The sequence below is a fragment of the Wallemia ichthyophaga genome, assembly GCF_000400465.1.
Source record: "Wallemia ichthyophaga EXF-994 unplaced genomic scaffold scaffold4, whole genome shotgun sequence".
NCBI classification, from domain to species: Eukaryota; Fungi; Basidiomycota; class Wallemiomycetes; order Wallemiales; family Wallemiaceae; genus Wallemia; species Wallemia ichthyophaga.
In genome coordinates, this window is record NW_008806277.1 from 464983 (window position 1) to 478743 (window position 13761).

The 13761-nt window shown below is 48.2% G+C and overlaps 6 protein-coding genes across 6 annotated transcripts; 3 read left to right on the forward strand and 3 right to left on the reverse strand.

Moving 5' to 3' along the window:
- Positions 1 to 1000: 1000 nt before the first annotated feature.
- Positions 1001 to 2136, reverse strand: J056_003487 (uncharacterized protein; the record flags this gene model as incomplete). Its single annotated transcript, XM_009268710.1, has 2 exons — positions 1001 to 2014; positions 2065 to 2136. 2 exons carry the CDS (start codon positions 2134 to 2136, stop codon positions 1001 to 1003), a joined length of 1086 nt encoding a protein of 361 aa, XP_009266985.1.
- A 617-nt stretch (positions 2137 to 2753) lies between these two features.
- On the reverse strand, positions 2754 to 3522 carry J056_003488 (uncharacterized protein; the record flags this gene model as incomplete). Its single annotated transcript, XM_009268711.1, has 2 exons — positions 2754 to 3240; positions 3284 to 3522. The coding sequence occupies 2 exons, from the start codon at positions 3520 to 3522 to the stop codon at positions 2754 to 2756; spliced, it is 726 nt and encodes a 241-aa protein (XP_009266986.1).
- Positions 3523 to 3766: 244 nt separating this feature from the next.
- J056_003489 (DNA repair protein rhp41) lies at positions 3767 to 6717 on the reverse strand (the record flags this gene model as incomplete). The annotated part of the gene is made up of 4 exons (XM_009268712.1): positions 3767 to 5108; positions 5158 to 6203; positions 6254 to 6380; positions 6446 to 6717. The coding sequence occupies 4 exons, from the start codon at positions 6715 to 6717 to the stop codon at positions 3767 to 3769; spliced, it is 2787 nt and encodes a 928-aa protein (XP_009266987.1).
- Positions 6718 to 6762: 45 nt separating this feature from the next.
- On the forward strand, positions 6763 to 8858 carry J056_003490 (NAD(P)H-hydrate epimerase; the record flags this gene model as incomplete). Its single annotated transcript, XM_009268713.1, has 6 exons — positions 6763 to 6782; positions 6891 to 7376; positions 7444 to 7702; positions 7756 to 7987; positions 8137 to 8363; positions 8415 to 8858. 6 exons carry the CDS (start codon positions 6763 to 6765, stop codon positions 8856 to 8858), a joined length of 1668 nt encoding a protein of 555 aa, XP_009266988.1.
- A 207-nt stretch (positions 8859 to 9065) lies between these two features.
- J056_003491 (uncharacterized protein) lies at positions 9066 to 11747 on the forward strand (the record flags this gene model as incomplete). The annotated part of the gene is made up of 4 exons (XM_009268714.1): positions 9066 to 10901; positions 10948 to 11259; positions 11313 to 11506; positions 11558 to 11747. The coding sequence occupies 4 exons, from the start codon at positions 9066 to 9068 to the stop codon at positions 11745 to 11747; spliced, it is 2532 nt and encodes an 843-aa protein (XP_009266989.1).
- Positions 11748 to 11963: 216 nt separating this feature from the next.
- Positions 11964 to 13208, forward strand: J056_003492 (uncharacterized protein; the record flags this gene model as incomplete). Its single annotated transcript, XM_009268715.1, has 3 exons — positions 11964 to 12330; positions 12377 to 12846; positions 12897 to 13208. 3 exons carry the CDS (start codon positions 11964 to 11966, stop codon positions 13206 to 13208), a joined length of 1149 nt encoding a protein of 382 aa, XP_009266990.1.
- Positions 13209 to 13761: the final 553 nt, after the last annotated feature.

The window sequence follows — 13761 nt, forward strand, 5'->3', positions numbered from 1 at the left end:
ACGGTTGTGGACAAGTCGGACAAAAGTCTATCTATCGCCCATATAGTGTGATGGGAATATGTGAGACGAGGCTACTTCTGAACTTGTGTTTCGAAAGCCGTGTGGATTATCATACCTCTTAGCCTCTTTTAATGCTCTGCTATTGTTGAGAATTGCGGCTCGCAATCCTTGCCTACTCTATGCGAGCAGCGTGTAGAAGGATGATGTGTGTTTTATATGTGCTAGAGAGGCTTATTTGCAATTTCAGCGAGTATAGACTAATTCATTTCCTTTCTTTCCAGCTTTTGGCTCAGCTCGCGCAGGAGAAGTGCACGAATAATAACAATTGAAGAACGAGGAGGAGACTTATCTGTAGCTTTTATACCCTCAATATGATCCTTGGCTTTTTTCTAATATCATTATTTTCACAGACACTCCAAAATACCAGCAAGAGACATTTTTGTAGATATATGCGTACTTGCAGATTTATAATTTTACAGATGCGTAGCTTACAACAGTAGCCTCTCATTGAATTTTTATTATACAGCGTTTTACTATTTTTGAAGGACTCATTGTAATTATAAAGCTCATTTGCATTTTACCAAACGCGCATGAAGGCACCCCGCCACAATTCGTTTACTAATGCCCATCGCGGCACACATAATATTGGAACAATACAGAGAAGATTAGCATGGCCCCTGCACAAGGATGACACATTTTCGTCAGAGTGGAGCACGTTTAACGTGCAAATATTTTTGGCTTTTGTTCCAACAACCCGATTGAATTTGAATATGCTGTACTAGTGTGGCCATGTTACTTATCGACCAAGTATGTAACCTGGTGACATCGTTATTGTCATTACGCTTTCTTCAATATCATCCACAGTCTCCCGATTATTAGTACAGGATCAACGCTCAACTTGGTATTGACCAATGCTTTTCAATGATTCAGACAATCTATTTGAAAGTGAAATTCATGATACTATTCAATATTTCATCAACATTTCTACAAAACGTCACAACTAAAGACTTGAAGCTGCGATACCCTTTGGTGGCAGAGGTGACTGATCTGCGTCAAAGTAGATCTGTTCGCCCGATCTAAAGGCCATTTGAAGACCTACGCAAATCTTGCTTGCGATGTAAGCGTCGTCGATGTCGAGTGGGAGAGGGGTATTGTCGAGCACAGCGCTGGTGAATTCCCTCATCTCGTTCGAGAACGCGCCTCTAAATCTGTCGTAGTAGTCTTGAGTGGTGAGGGTGCGGTAACCTTGATTGTCTGCGAGGGTAACACGGTTCATCGCATTATCCATGTTCACTTTGATCATTCCGTTTTCACCAGTCACCTGCGCCCAGCATTCGTGTCCGTGTATTGCAGTTCTTGAGAGATATAAGTTGGCAAGCTTTCCACTTTCGAACACTATAGTAGCCACTGCGTTATCAGCATCCCTGGATTCAACCAGCCTGTGCATGCGCGCGTTATAGCCAGCCGCATGAACCTTCTTAACCTTCTCATTTGGTCCCATGTACCACCTCATCAAGTCAACATCGTGAATCCCACAGTCGACAAGGATAGATCCGCTAGCCTTGGAATATCCGACAAAGAAGTCAGCAATCTCAGCGTTGTACTGGTCATTAGTGACGCCATAGTAGTGAAACACATCACCAAGCTCACCACCCTTAACCCTGTTAAACGCCTCTCTGTAGCTTTCGTCAAAACGACGAGACATTCCCACGAGAACCTTGAGGTCTGGACGCTTCTTCGCTTCCAAGACAACTGGAAGTGCATCATCGACGTTAACAGCGATAGGCTTCTCAAGCAGCAAATGTTTCCCTGCTTTGATGGCCTTCATCGCAAGGAACGGGTGCTGGGTTGTGTCACTAGCAACCAAGATAGCTTGAATAGTTGGATCATTGAGGATGTCTTCTTCGTAAGTGAAACGCTTGACATTCTCACCCAAAATGCCTCTAGATGCTTCGAGGACTTCCTTGCGTGGGTCTGCCACTGCAACTAATTCAGCGCGGGGTTCGTTCACTACCTGTATCGAGATTATGAGCGTGTTGCGTATGATAAGCCATGTCGACTAACATTTAAGGCATGTCTCATTCCCATTCTACCGATGCCTAAAACACCAAAGCGAAGTGTGTTGTTTGAAGTCATCTTGTGAGTTTGTAGATTGTGTGGTTGGTGGATTTTGAGAGCAGCGATATGGAGAGTTTTTATATATCTTGGTCATTCCGATTACCGAAAGAAGCGGTGGAGTCGCATTAGACATTAGTCGAAAAAAATCGTTCGATCAATGGTATGCGCTCATTAACGGTCACCGGAGAAACCGGATACACAAAGCTCGATATGATGTTAGCGCGAAGGTGGGGTAGCCGAATAGCGTTAAAGATTTGTACTTGAGATATCAATAACAGTGAAAAGACTCGCATTTTAACACGCATAATGTTTGTTTTGCGTGCCTCTTGATTTGGGTTTTGTAATGAAGGTGAAAATTTGGATGAAGAAGCGAGTAGCTCCAGTAAGTCTTTCTAAATAAAGGGCAAACTATCATATGATAGGTTCTCAAATTCTTAAAGCAGTGTGGAAAACTTTTACGATCAAATTTGTACATAAATTCACCTACTAATATTGCTTCTAGGATCTACGCTCATCTCCACGACAAACCCTAATTATAGAATGGTATAATCATATAAATACGGGTATCATTGCGTGCTTATACATATTGAAAGAAAATACGGCCAATTCTAACAGCATTTTATCTGCATCTCCGCTCACAAAGCTCGAAGCCTCTTCCTGTCATCTCTGAAGTAAACAATTGAGTTACTGCCCATCCGCTTATGATTCAATGTTCCTCTCCCGGTCTGACTCGGAGCGTAATTTACCAGTTTATGACAAAATTGAACTGAGACACCTTCAATTGCATAATTGACCAGACAGAAGGGTCTAATGTTATAAAAGTAGTTGCGCATGGAGTCTATTAGCCCGCTGGCACTGTAAAATCTAGTGAAAGTCAAGACAAGTTGTTGATATAAGTTGCCAATTAGAGGATCGGTGAGATGAGCAATACCAGCTCCTTGAGCAACAATTTTTAGCTGCAATCTGTTTAAATCTATCATTCGCGATGCGAGGTGGAGGATAGTGATTACAGAATGACTAGTGCATATCGTGAGCTCAGCCAAATCAGGCAGCTTAGAAAGATTATCGAGAATGCTCTCGAGAAGATAAGCATCGGATGTATTGAGGTTGACAACGACATTGCTGGCATCTGTCAGAAGTGCCCAAGACTCGGCTGATGCCTCACCTGAAAGAACCCTGAGTTGGGATTGAAGGTATCGATACTTGACAGCTTGGAATATGAGCTATTTGTGATTTTATGCTTGTCCCAATCCTAGCACCTTCCAGACGACCAGCGTAAAAGGGCGTGATTGAGTTGCGTAAGGTTCTGCTGACTTGAGAGAGCTGTGATATGCCAGCGATATCCAAGTATTTGCTCATGCTTATGATTACATTCAATGGAAGCTGCTCCAATTCGCTGCTCATGGTGATGGTTACCCTTTAAGATATGTTATGTGATGCAGCTATTTCACCAAATCAAAGAATGTCAAAGTTACGCAATTGACAGGTGAATATTGATTTTTTAGTGATATCAAAGGACTTTGAGCTCTTTCTATATACGCTGTGAATGCTCCTGCGCGTTGTGCCAGGTATACTAAAATTTTCCACAATTGATTTTAGATCATTATAGCTGGTAATAACTGAAGTACAATGCAAGTTTCATAGTATTTTATTCTTCGTCACTTGATATTTCAATAGGAGCAACCTCATCATCAGACACATCATCAGACGCATCATCCTCTTTCTCGTCAGATATATCCAGCGCAACTCTTACAGCCTCGTCATTCCTCTTCCTATCTTCTCTTGTGCTATTGTGCGATACTCTCGAACGCGTGATGCGTCTGCTACTCGATGTATTCTCCGACGATGAGTGTCTCGCTCGTTTAGGACGACTGGGACGCATCCGCAGACGACTCTCAGGCACGTGTGTGGTATCAGCATCATGAGCCACTTTCTGCGCACTTGCAGATTTCTCTTGCTCCTGCTGTTCGATCAAGACATCGAGAGCGACAGGATGGCCAACCTTAGCTGGCACGTCTATTTCTAAGGTGTCTTTGTTCTTATTTGCATTGTCCACTCCAACCTCCTCCATATCCTGATCAATGCCACCTTCATCGGTTGCGTCTGCCTCTGAGTCTGCCTCTCGCCCTTCGAACAGCCTGTTGCGCCTTGGTAACGCTCTTTGCGCCTTAGTGATAGTGTCAAGAGATTGTTCGTGTGTACCAGGCTGATACTTTTTGATTTCACCCTGCAGCTCATTTGCGGGTAGTGCATTTTGATGAGATGTCGCATCTGTACCTGGATTAACAGCGCCCCCAGCAACCTCTTCGTGTGGCTGTTGATCATTCCCTCTATATTCCTTGAGACGTTCTCTGATGCGCAACCCCTGTACCACTTTCTGCCACTGCTTGTACACATCTCTGACCATTTTCTCATGCTCCTTCTCGGCCTGCTGCGACTGCCACTCTTCGAAAGCATCCATAACCGTTTCTTTATATGTCGCGTCGATGACGATACCGCTTATAACAGGATTAGCTCTGCGTTGACGGAACTCGAATCCCGTCACAGCCTCGCCATAGTCCACGCCCAGCTTCTTCGCGATTTTCCCCACGCCCTTCTGCGGCAGATGAGCGGCGCCCTCGGGTAGCATTGTTGGTGTGTAGAGGTCTATATTGCCGAATTTATTCTTGGGTACCTTTCCACCCACGACAGGCGGTGCCCTATACAGTTCTGTCTGTGGACGGGAGTAAAGACCCTGCATTATCTCCTCCTCACCCGCCTGAGCAGCTGCCTCTTGCACTCTCCGCCGTCCAATAGTCACGGCACGCTGCTTGACGCGCTTCAGCGGCTGCGCACCCTCGACAACTATACGGCCTTGGCGCAGCCAATTCTCCGAAGTTTTTAACAGCTGTACATTCGCGCGCGGATACACCACCTCACCTTTGAACCGACCGACTTCGCGCGGCGGATTGACTACCTCCTCGCGCTTCAGGTGGCGTTCAAGGACATACCTGTGGGTGTGTGTTGGGTGTTGCTGCGGGAAAAAGAGTTTTTTCTTACACGGGGTGGTCTTTGAAACCTTGCATCGACTGTGGCATTGGTTCGCTGAATTGGGCTTGGTGCAGCTCGGCGTCTTCCACATCATCGCGAGCGAGTCGGTACGGACGCTGGAATGTAGCTGCAACGCTCTCCCACCAGTCTCCGTTCTTGCTTTTTGTAGAGGGTGGACGTTGCTTGACTGTGCGCGTGCCGTACTGTTTCGCATAGCGCGGTGTGACATCTTTCCCATAGCCATCCTCTTCGAATGCCACTACATACGTCATCTTGTTGTACTTGTATGCGCTCTGCGGATCCATCATGTTGCGCGCCTTAGTGCGGATCAGGCTGCGGATGGGGTCCACTACGATCCAGCGTCCGTCCGGTCTAGAAAAAACCTCAGTCCAGAAAATAGGCGGGGATTGCACATCGAATTCATCTTGCTTGCTCCCTTTCTTCGGCTTGCGACGTCGATGACTGCTCAATTTCACCTGGGGTGGTGCGCGGTCCGCTGAGACAGCCTCGCCGCGGATAAAAGCCTCGTCGTCGCCTTTAAAGCCGCTCCGTTGGCGCTCTTTCCACGTCATGAATCTCTCCGTCGGTGGCTGGGTGTCTGAGTCGTCTGAGTCAAGCGAAACGACGGTATTGGTTGGCTGGGATTGCACGCGGTATGGAACTGCTTGGAGGGATGTAACGAGACGTGCTGGAACGTTAAGTGCTCGACAGAGAGCAGTGAAGAGCTGAGCTGACATGTCCCTACTACCCTTCATCTGCAGAGCACGTTTCTGGAGACTTTTTTCTGATCTAATAACCTCGTACTGATCATTATCATCCACAGTACCCTTCGCCTTGCGCTTTTTATTTAGCTCGTCGTTGGTTTGGGCGTAGGGAGTGGTGAGGAGGGTTTTGAGATTGTAGTCAATGTCGAAGCTGCTCCTCCACCAATCCAGCAGTCTCTTCAACGCCTTGTCGAACAGCCGGCTCCTTTCGATTGGGTCAGGCACGTTCGAAGGGGTGAGTGATGAGAAGGCGAGCTGACAGTGCATCGGCACGAGAGACAACATCCGAGCCTGTGGTGGGGGAGTTGAATATCAAAAAAAGCGTCTTGATAGTGACTTACATGTAATAGCTCATCGTTCAGCAGCTTATTTCGGTGTTTAGCGTTTGCAACTAAAGCGATAACGTGAATCTTATGGGAAGCCAATCTAGCGGCGCGCTCTTCGGGAGAAGGGCCAGCTTTCCTGGGTCTGTGAATAGCTGTGAGCTGAGCTGTAGGCGCAGGCGTACGCTTAGGGTAATTGCCACTACGCACTTGGAATCCTTCTTCTCGGGACGCTTTACAGCAGCGTTATCAAGAGTGATTTGAAGACCTGGCTGTGGCTGCTGGGATGTCGTAGGCTGCACGGAAGCGTCAACCTCCTCCCACTCATCTTGGTCGTCGTCGTCGTCGTCGGCGGTATTTTGGTGGTTGAGAGATTCCAAAGTGCTGGCTGTTCTATCGGGATCTATCTCCTCGGCCGGCATATTCTGAGCCGGTTGAGGCACTTGGACCTCCTCCATCTCGAATTCTTCCGATGAGCTCATGAGTGCGCAGATTCAAGTGCGAAGATTGCTGATGATAGGGATAAGATGGCTGCAGAGGTACTTACGTGCGCTTATACAGATTGCGAATATTCATCTCTTAGTCCCGCTAGCCCACGCGATTTTCAGCAGATATTTGGATGACGTTATTGTTTTGCACATTCAAGTGAAAATAGGCACTATTATTTCAAATCGACCACTGAATTTGAAACGCCCACACTTGAGATTCTCGACAGTGGCACTTTTACTCAACAAGAAGAAGACCACGGCCGGTGTCTCAACAGCCGATTGTGGAGTGCGGCTGCATTGCTGCACGCTCCTGACAGTGTCGAGGAGGTACACGCGAAATACCTCGTACACGCAGATATTGTTGAAACCTGCACGTACCAGCACAGGGAGAAAGAATTCCAGAGCGTGGAATTAGCAGTCGAAGCAGCCAACAAAGCAGTCACGTTGGCAAGATCTGCAATGCATACGCATCCCAACAAATTTCTCGCTTACGCGCTGGGACCGTATGCGGTAGCTCAAGCAGTTGGATCCGAGTACACGGGCAGGCATAACCAGCAGCATGAACACAATCATGGCAGTAGCTACAATGAGAATGTTAAGCTATTCCATTTACGTCGGCTGCAAGTGGTGAAAGCAGTTGCAACACTCACAGTGTTGATATACTCCTATTCGAAACCATCCCGCTGCTTTCTGAAGTACGCGCCATTCGTCACCCTATAGCTGCATACGGGGCACATCTGGCAGCATCGCTCCTCTCCGTATATCCCTCGTCTTCCCCGATGGCACCCTCCCAGGAGCTAACATCTTCAGCGAAAGTTGCAGCACCATGGAAGACGTTATTGATACGGTATTTGGATATGATATTGCAGGTGTTGCCGCTGTTGGTATCAACTGCACCAAGCCACGCTATTTGCAAGGCTTAGTGAGGGCCCTCGATGTCGGTCTGCGAAAATTCAACCTCACGCGCAAACCAAAGCTGGTGTATTTGATATTCGCCCAATTCTTACAAATCATAGCTAAACAACTAACCAGACTATACAACCTGACGGTGGCCTGTCTTACAATGCTCAGACACGTGGATGGGAACTGCCTAGCAGTACAGATGATTCTGAGCAGGTGGAAAAATGGGCTAGGCTTGTCGCTGATGCTGCAGCTGTTGTCATAAATGACACTACGTCGCCTTTCTCAGGCATTGTTGCTGGAGGTTGCTTCAAAATTGTTGTGCATCATATTGAGCGGCTCAGAAATGCTTGCTCAGCTCGCGGTTGGTAGTACTGTATTGATCCTCAAAAAGCATTTTCATTGTACCTCAAATTGGATCATCGATGACATCACCGATTTCACGGCTTTCATTACTATCGCGGTTTATTTCAACGCAAAGCAGACGAATGAAGTACTTAACACAAATCGAAGCACAAAATCTGGACCAAGATCTGATGGGCGAGGGTGGATACACGTTGGAGCAGCTAATGGAACTAGCCGGGCTTGCGTGTGCTCAGACAGTTCAGAGGCTATATCCCTCCCACACTCACAAACAAGTTCTTGTGGCAGCTGGGCCAGGCAATCAAGGTGGCGATGGGCTGGTGGCAGCACGCCACCTCTCTCTATTCGGCTACAAAGCGTTGCTATTTTACCCCAAAGTGAGATCATTTGATATCGCATGACGTAGACGTATACTCATCAACGACCAGCCCAGCAAGAATCAATTTGTCCAGCAGCTCGATAAGCAGCTCGACCACTTCTCCGTACAAAGGATCCAGGCCGAGGACTTTGAAGGTGCGCTTCACCAATCAACTGTCGTCCTCGACGCCATTTTCGGTTTCTCTTTCAAGGGCGATCCACGTCCACCATTCGATGGACCAATCGCTGCTCTTAAGGATAGCGACAGGCCCATCGTATCGGTCGATATACCGTCAGCTTGGGATGTGGAGAAGGGTAATGTTAACGGTAAATCATTTACTCCGGCTGCTCTGTTGTCTCTCACGGCACCAAAACTCGGCACGCGGTCTTTTACTGGCACGCACTACCTCGGTGGCCGCTTTGTACCGCAGTATGTCGTCGATAAGTATGACCTGCAGCTACCAGTCTATCCTGGCGCGGATCAGATTGTGGAGATTCCTCCAACATCCTTCTGATGTGTTTTATTTGGTGTATGCATGGTATTTCACGTGATGAGTGAGCATGTTTGTCCAACTTCTACGCGGCAAATACGCGTGAGAAGCCGGAGTGAAGGGCGGGCAATAACGCGTCAATCCGAGTCAGTTGTACGTGCAAACTGAACGGTAAATTTCTAAAGACACGCGGGGGCACTCCTCTCTCCACAACGACCACCGCACACTGCCATGTCGACGGACGACGCGTTATTCCAGCCGCAGCGAACGCGCGCGCGCTATCAACTGGAGGAGCTGCTAGCCAAGGCTGAGCGCAGTGCGACGCATGAAGCCGGCAAGACGACCAACACAAGCACACAGCGACCGCGATACCGTGATTTCTCGAGTCAGCTCAACGACGCAACCATCTACGATCCAGAGCCGCTGGTGTTTCCGAACAGCACGCTCCACTCGCAGAGCCATCTCGGTGGGCTATCAGTGTCTGGTTTCGATGTGGATGAGGATGCGGATGCGGGCGACGAAGCTCAAGCTAGAGATGGACAGAGAGCGGAAATCGACGCAGATGGCGAGGGCAGTGAAGCGGGTACAATTTTCTCAGACTCTGTCGCTACAAATACATCTCCACGTCCCAGTACACCACCACCGCTTACAGCAACAGATAACGAAGAAACTCCGCTCAAAGCCTCTCTGAGCGCCCTCAGTCGCCCGCCCTCTCAGCGTCCATCGCCTGCGCCATTCGGCAGATCACAGAGCGTGCCTGTTGAGACAGAAGCAGAAGCCGAGGCAGATGCCGACACACACATGTACCCACAACCACACTCCCACTCACAGCCAGCGTCGACATCTCCACATAGCAACCACAGTAGCCACAAAACATCACCTATACTCGCTAACGTCTCGACACCTTTTAGAAACAGGATGAGATACAACCGCACCCGGCCGAGCTTCGCACCGCAAACCAAACCGCCCTCACCGCCCGAGACGCAAACGCGGTCCGCTCCCACGCTGCTCTCGTCTACTACGCCCAAAGTATCGCCGCCGCGCAGACGCTCGTACATGCACAACGAGAACTTGAATCACGATCACAATCGCCATCAAGATGACAACTATGACTACGCGGATAGTAGCAGTAGCAGTGGTTCTTCCACATCCCTCCCACAGGTAGATACGGGTTCACTGGAGAACTCGCCAGCTAAAGCTACACCGCCGCCTCCTGTACGCCCACGCTGGTCGTTTGGCGGTCGCAGGAGCTTAAGGAGTGGTATTCGTGAGCAAAACGGGGCGAATAAGTGGAGGGATATAGAGGAACCTATCAAAGGGGAGCATGGTGAGCGTGTTGAACATGATGAGCCAGAGAAATCAGAAAAACCAGAGCATTCACATCAACCATCTCTTATTAAAGACACAGCCAACACCCAGAGTAGTCCCCAAAACCACTCCAAGTCCTTCAAGAGTAGCTTCAAAGCAGGCGCAAACACCGCGTCTAAATCAGTCAGTTTCGTTAATGGGTTGGGTGTACATGACGATATCCTCGACGACTCGGAGGATTTCATCAACGGTGCTCACGACGCTCTCGTACAGCTGGAACATAACGCTGAGAATGAGATGAAGCAGAGCCCGCGAAAGAATTCAGAGAGCTTGAGAGAAATTAAGAAGATACCTCGGAAAGTTACAGAAGAGAGCGACATTATGGGGGTGAGTGCGCCTCAGAGTGCAACCGATAGTGCAACCGATAAACTACCTGATAATTCACCCGACAAGAGCAATTCATTCGACCGATATTTGCAAAAGCATTCAAATAATAACCATGGCAACAGCACGCATCTCAGCGCAGGAGACTTGGCGAGAGACATTCCCAACTACAGCATCATGAAAACACCACAACCCCCTGGCTTTTATCCGATGACACCAGCTCATATACCCCGTAATCGTCAATCTACGCCTGTAAAAGGCGATAGTGGGGCGGAGGAAGGAGCAGATAACTCCAGTGCTGAATTCGATGTAACGAAGCTGGAGGACAATCTCGATTTATCTTTAGCCCGCAACAGTATGCTTAAGACGCCGCAGGTGAGTGGAAGTTTTGTTAAAGTACCTGCACAATTAACATGTGTAGGCACCTGGATTCTATCCCATGACTCCAGCACAAGTCTATAAAACATCACCGATAAGCTCAAACGACAGTTTCGATGTCGTTGATGAAGATGACCAAGTTGATCAGGGGAGCAGAGGAAAAGAGGAGAGGAAAGCAGCACCAGACGCTTCCCTCTTTGTTGCACTGAGTGACATAGAAGAAGCGCTTAAGTCGACAGCTGCAGATGTCGAGCGGAGGAAGAAGGAGCGGCAACCACAGACGCAGACGCAGAACAAGATTCTCGACGTCTTCCGCTCGGACAAGAGTGGAGAGGGTATGGCGAAGAAGGCGCATGTGAGTAGCTGTCAGTGGTTCATTTTAAATGTTAATCTAACGAGCCACTCTAGACGCGGACGAATGATGCTCTCGCTGCCTATAATCAATATACTCATCGCGATACAAATCCACCTAGCGCAGCAAGCAGGAGGCAGATACGCCGAGCTAACGCGGCCAACGTGACAAACCAGAGGTTTAGTCGTGTCAATACTTTCAACCTTATCGTACTTGCTACACAATTAATTGCTGGATACTTAATCTTACAGTAGGTATTATGGTATAGTTTGGTGGATGTGACACTAACAATACTTACCAGACACGTGTATAATACACTCTTCAATTCTTTCCTCACTAATTACTTCGACCCGCTCAATCCGGATATATACGTGAGCGAGTACGCAGACAACCGCGCATTCCGATACCGCGGGCTGCTCGATAGATTCCAGGAACTTATCAGCGTGATATCCAATGAGTATATCTACGGAAGACCGTGGCCGCCGTCATAAAGCCAGTGCAAGTGCGAATGCAAAATTTTTAGAGGATTTTAATAGAAGATGTTGATAGACATTGTTAATGCTAATCGAATGTAATAATAAGATTGTACAGATTTATAAAAATGTCGAGATTCTAACAGATTTTCCGTGTCTCTGCCCTTGTGCTTTAGCCTCTCCGGATCAGACATCAAAAATCCGAAAATCAAAACCAAACCGCCTAAGCGGTAAATGCCCGAATATACATATCTCTGTTGCCAGTGCACACACTGTGGCTTATCGGGTGAGCTCAAGCGTCCGACGACGTGGAAGAAACATTACAGAGATGATGTCAAGAGGAGCGAAAGATATCCCTCGGATCCAAGATACGTAGAAGCTTGCCACCGGAATAAGCATCCTGAGAGATATACGCCAGGCGTCAAAGTCACTCAGAAGGAGAATAAACAACCACATGGCGATGTTGGTAATGTAGGCCATATCAATCCATTAATTCACCCACAACCCAATACTCTTACTACAGCTCCTTCTTGCAAGATAAGGATCTCTCCGCGACGGCACTGGAATGGTCATAAGCAGATTCCAGGACCCTCACAGCTCAGTGAGTATCCCCTGGATAGTACTATTACCGCTGACGCTGAGAATAGACAAGAATCATTCGCGTGAGGATAACCTTGAAGCCCCGTCGCTATTCCCAAATCCCGTAGACGCAATACACAACCAACCAAACTCATACGCATATCCGCCCAACGTCGCCATTGCTCCACCGCCATTCCACTGCGCCCCAATACCTCCACTTCCACCACTAATACACACCCGCTCAAGCACACCGCCCGAGGAGACTCCACGACGAGCGTCCCTATCGCGCATGTATGAGGTGCTCGGACCACTGAAGAGAAACTCAGCACCATTCCTACAAAGCGAGTCTGAAGACGCTCTCGACCCTCTCAATCACGAGAAGGACATAGCGAGGGAGGTGCTAAGGCGGCATGGATTAGAGGATTACGATATCCAGCACGACTGGCCCCGTTGGAGCATGCTTAAATTGCATAAGGCTCATCTTACTACAGTCGTTCACTCCCTCTCTTCCCCAGATACCTCGTCTCGGTTTGTACAGGTGGGTCGGAGTATTTTGTTTCACCATCTCTCAATCTCACGTTGCGACAGTTTGAGAATCTCCGCGAGAACCGCTCTATTGGGTATGCGGAGGTAGTCTGGTTTTCGGAATTCCGCTACGATGAGGGTAACAACGCCTTCAGTAGCAGTCAAAGTCGCATTCCAGATAGCAGAGACTTGCTTAATTGTTACTGCAGGGTTTATAGCGCTATAGAGCTCTTCAAAGCGTATGTCAAAGTGTCTCGTACAGACGCTTTCGTATCTTTCCCGGTTAATTGGATCAGGTGCCTCGTCGATTTTCTACCTGTGCTAGATCCTAGTGCCAACCCAGCGCTCAATCATTTCTGGGTGGAGCGGCACTAAGAGTGTAGGCTTATAATAGTCTTGGATGCGATGGGAGCTGGTCGCCAGCTGCCAAATGCAGATTTTGAGCAATTATCAACATCCCCTTAGGCCTTTATTCTGTTTTCGTTGATGTTCTATCTTTTTGTTTGTTGTATATTAGGATCACCTAACCAAAACTCGCTCCTGCTCGATGCTGCTCTCAATAAAAGCCCCTTGAACCCCAATCACTCCTCATCCACCACCATTTGCCTCCAGTCAAGCACCACCTCTCCCACTCTTCCACGAACTTTAGTTGCACTACATTAGGTTCACCTCTGCCCTAATCTACCCGCGCTTCTAATGCTTCCGAGGCTAGACAAGCTGCCCTCGCCAGTTTGCGCGATGACCCTGGTCTTGGCGGTCTCATTATACACCTCGTTACGTTCGCCGCCGAGAAGGTCTCAACTTGTTTGTCCTACGTCAATAATGACAATGTCTCAAACGCTATAATTGGTTTCGTCCACTCTCTCTTCGAAATTCAAACTCTCTTCACGGGGCCTTGCCAACGCCAGATCTTGCCACTGCTCCTCAC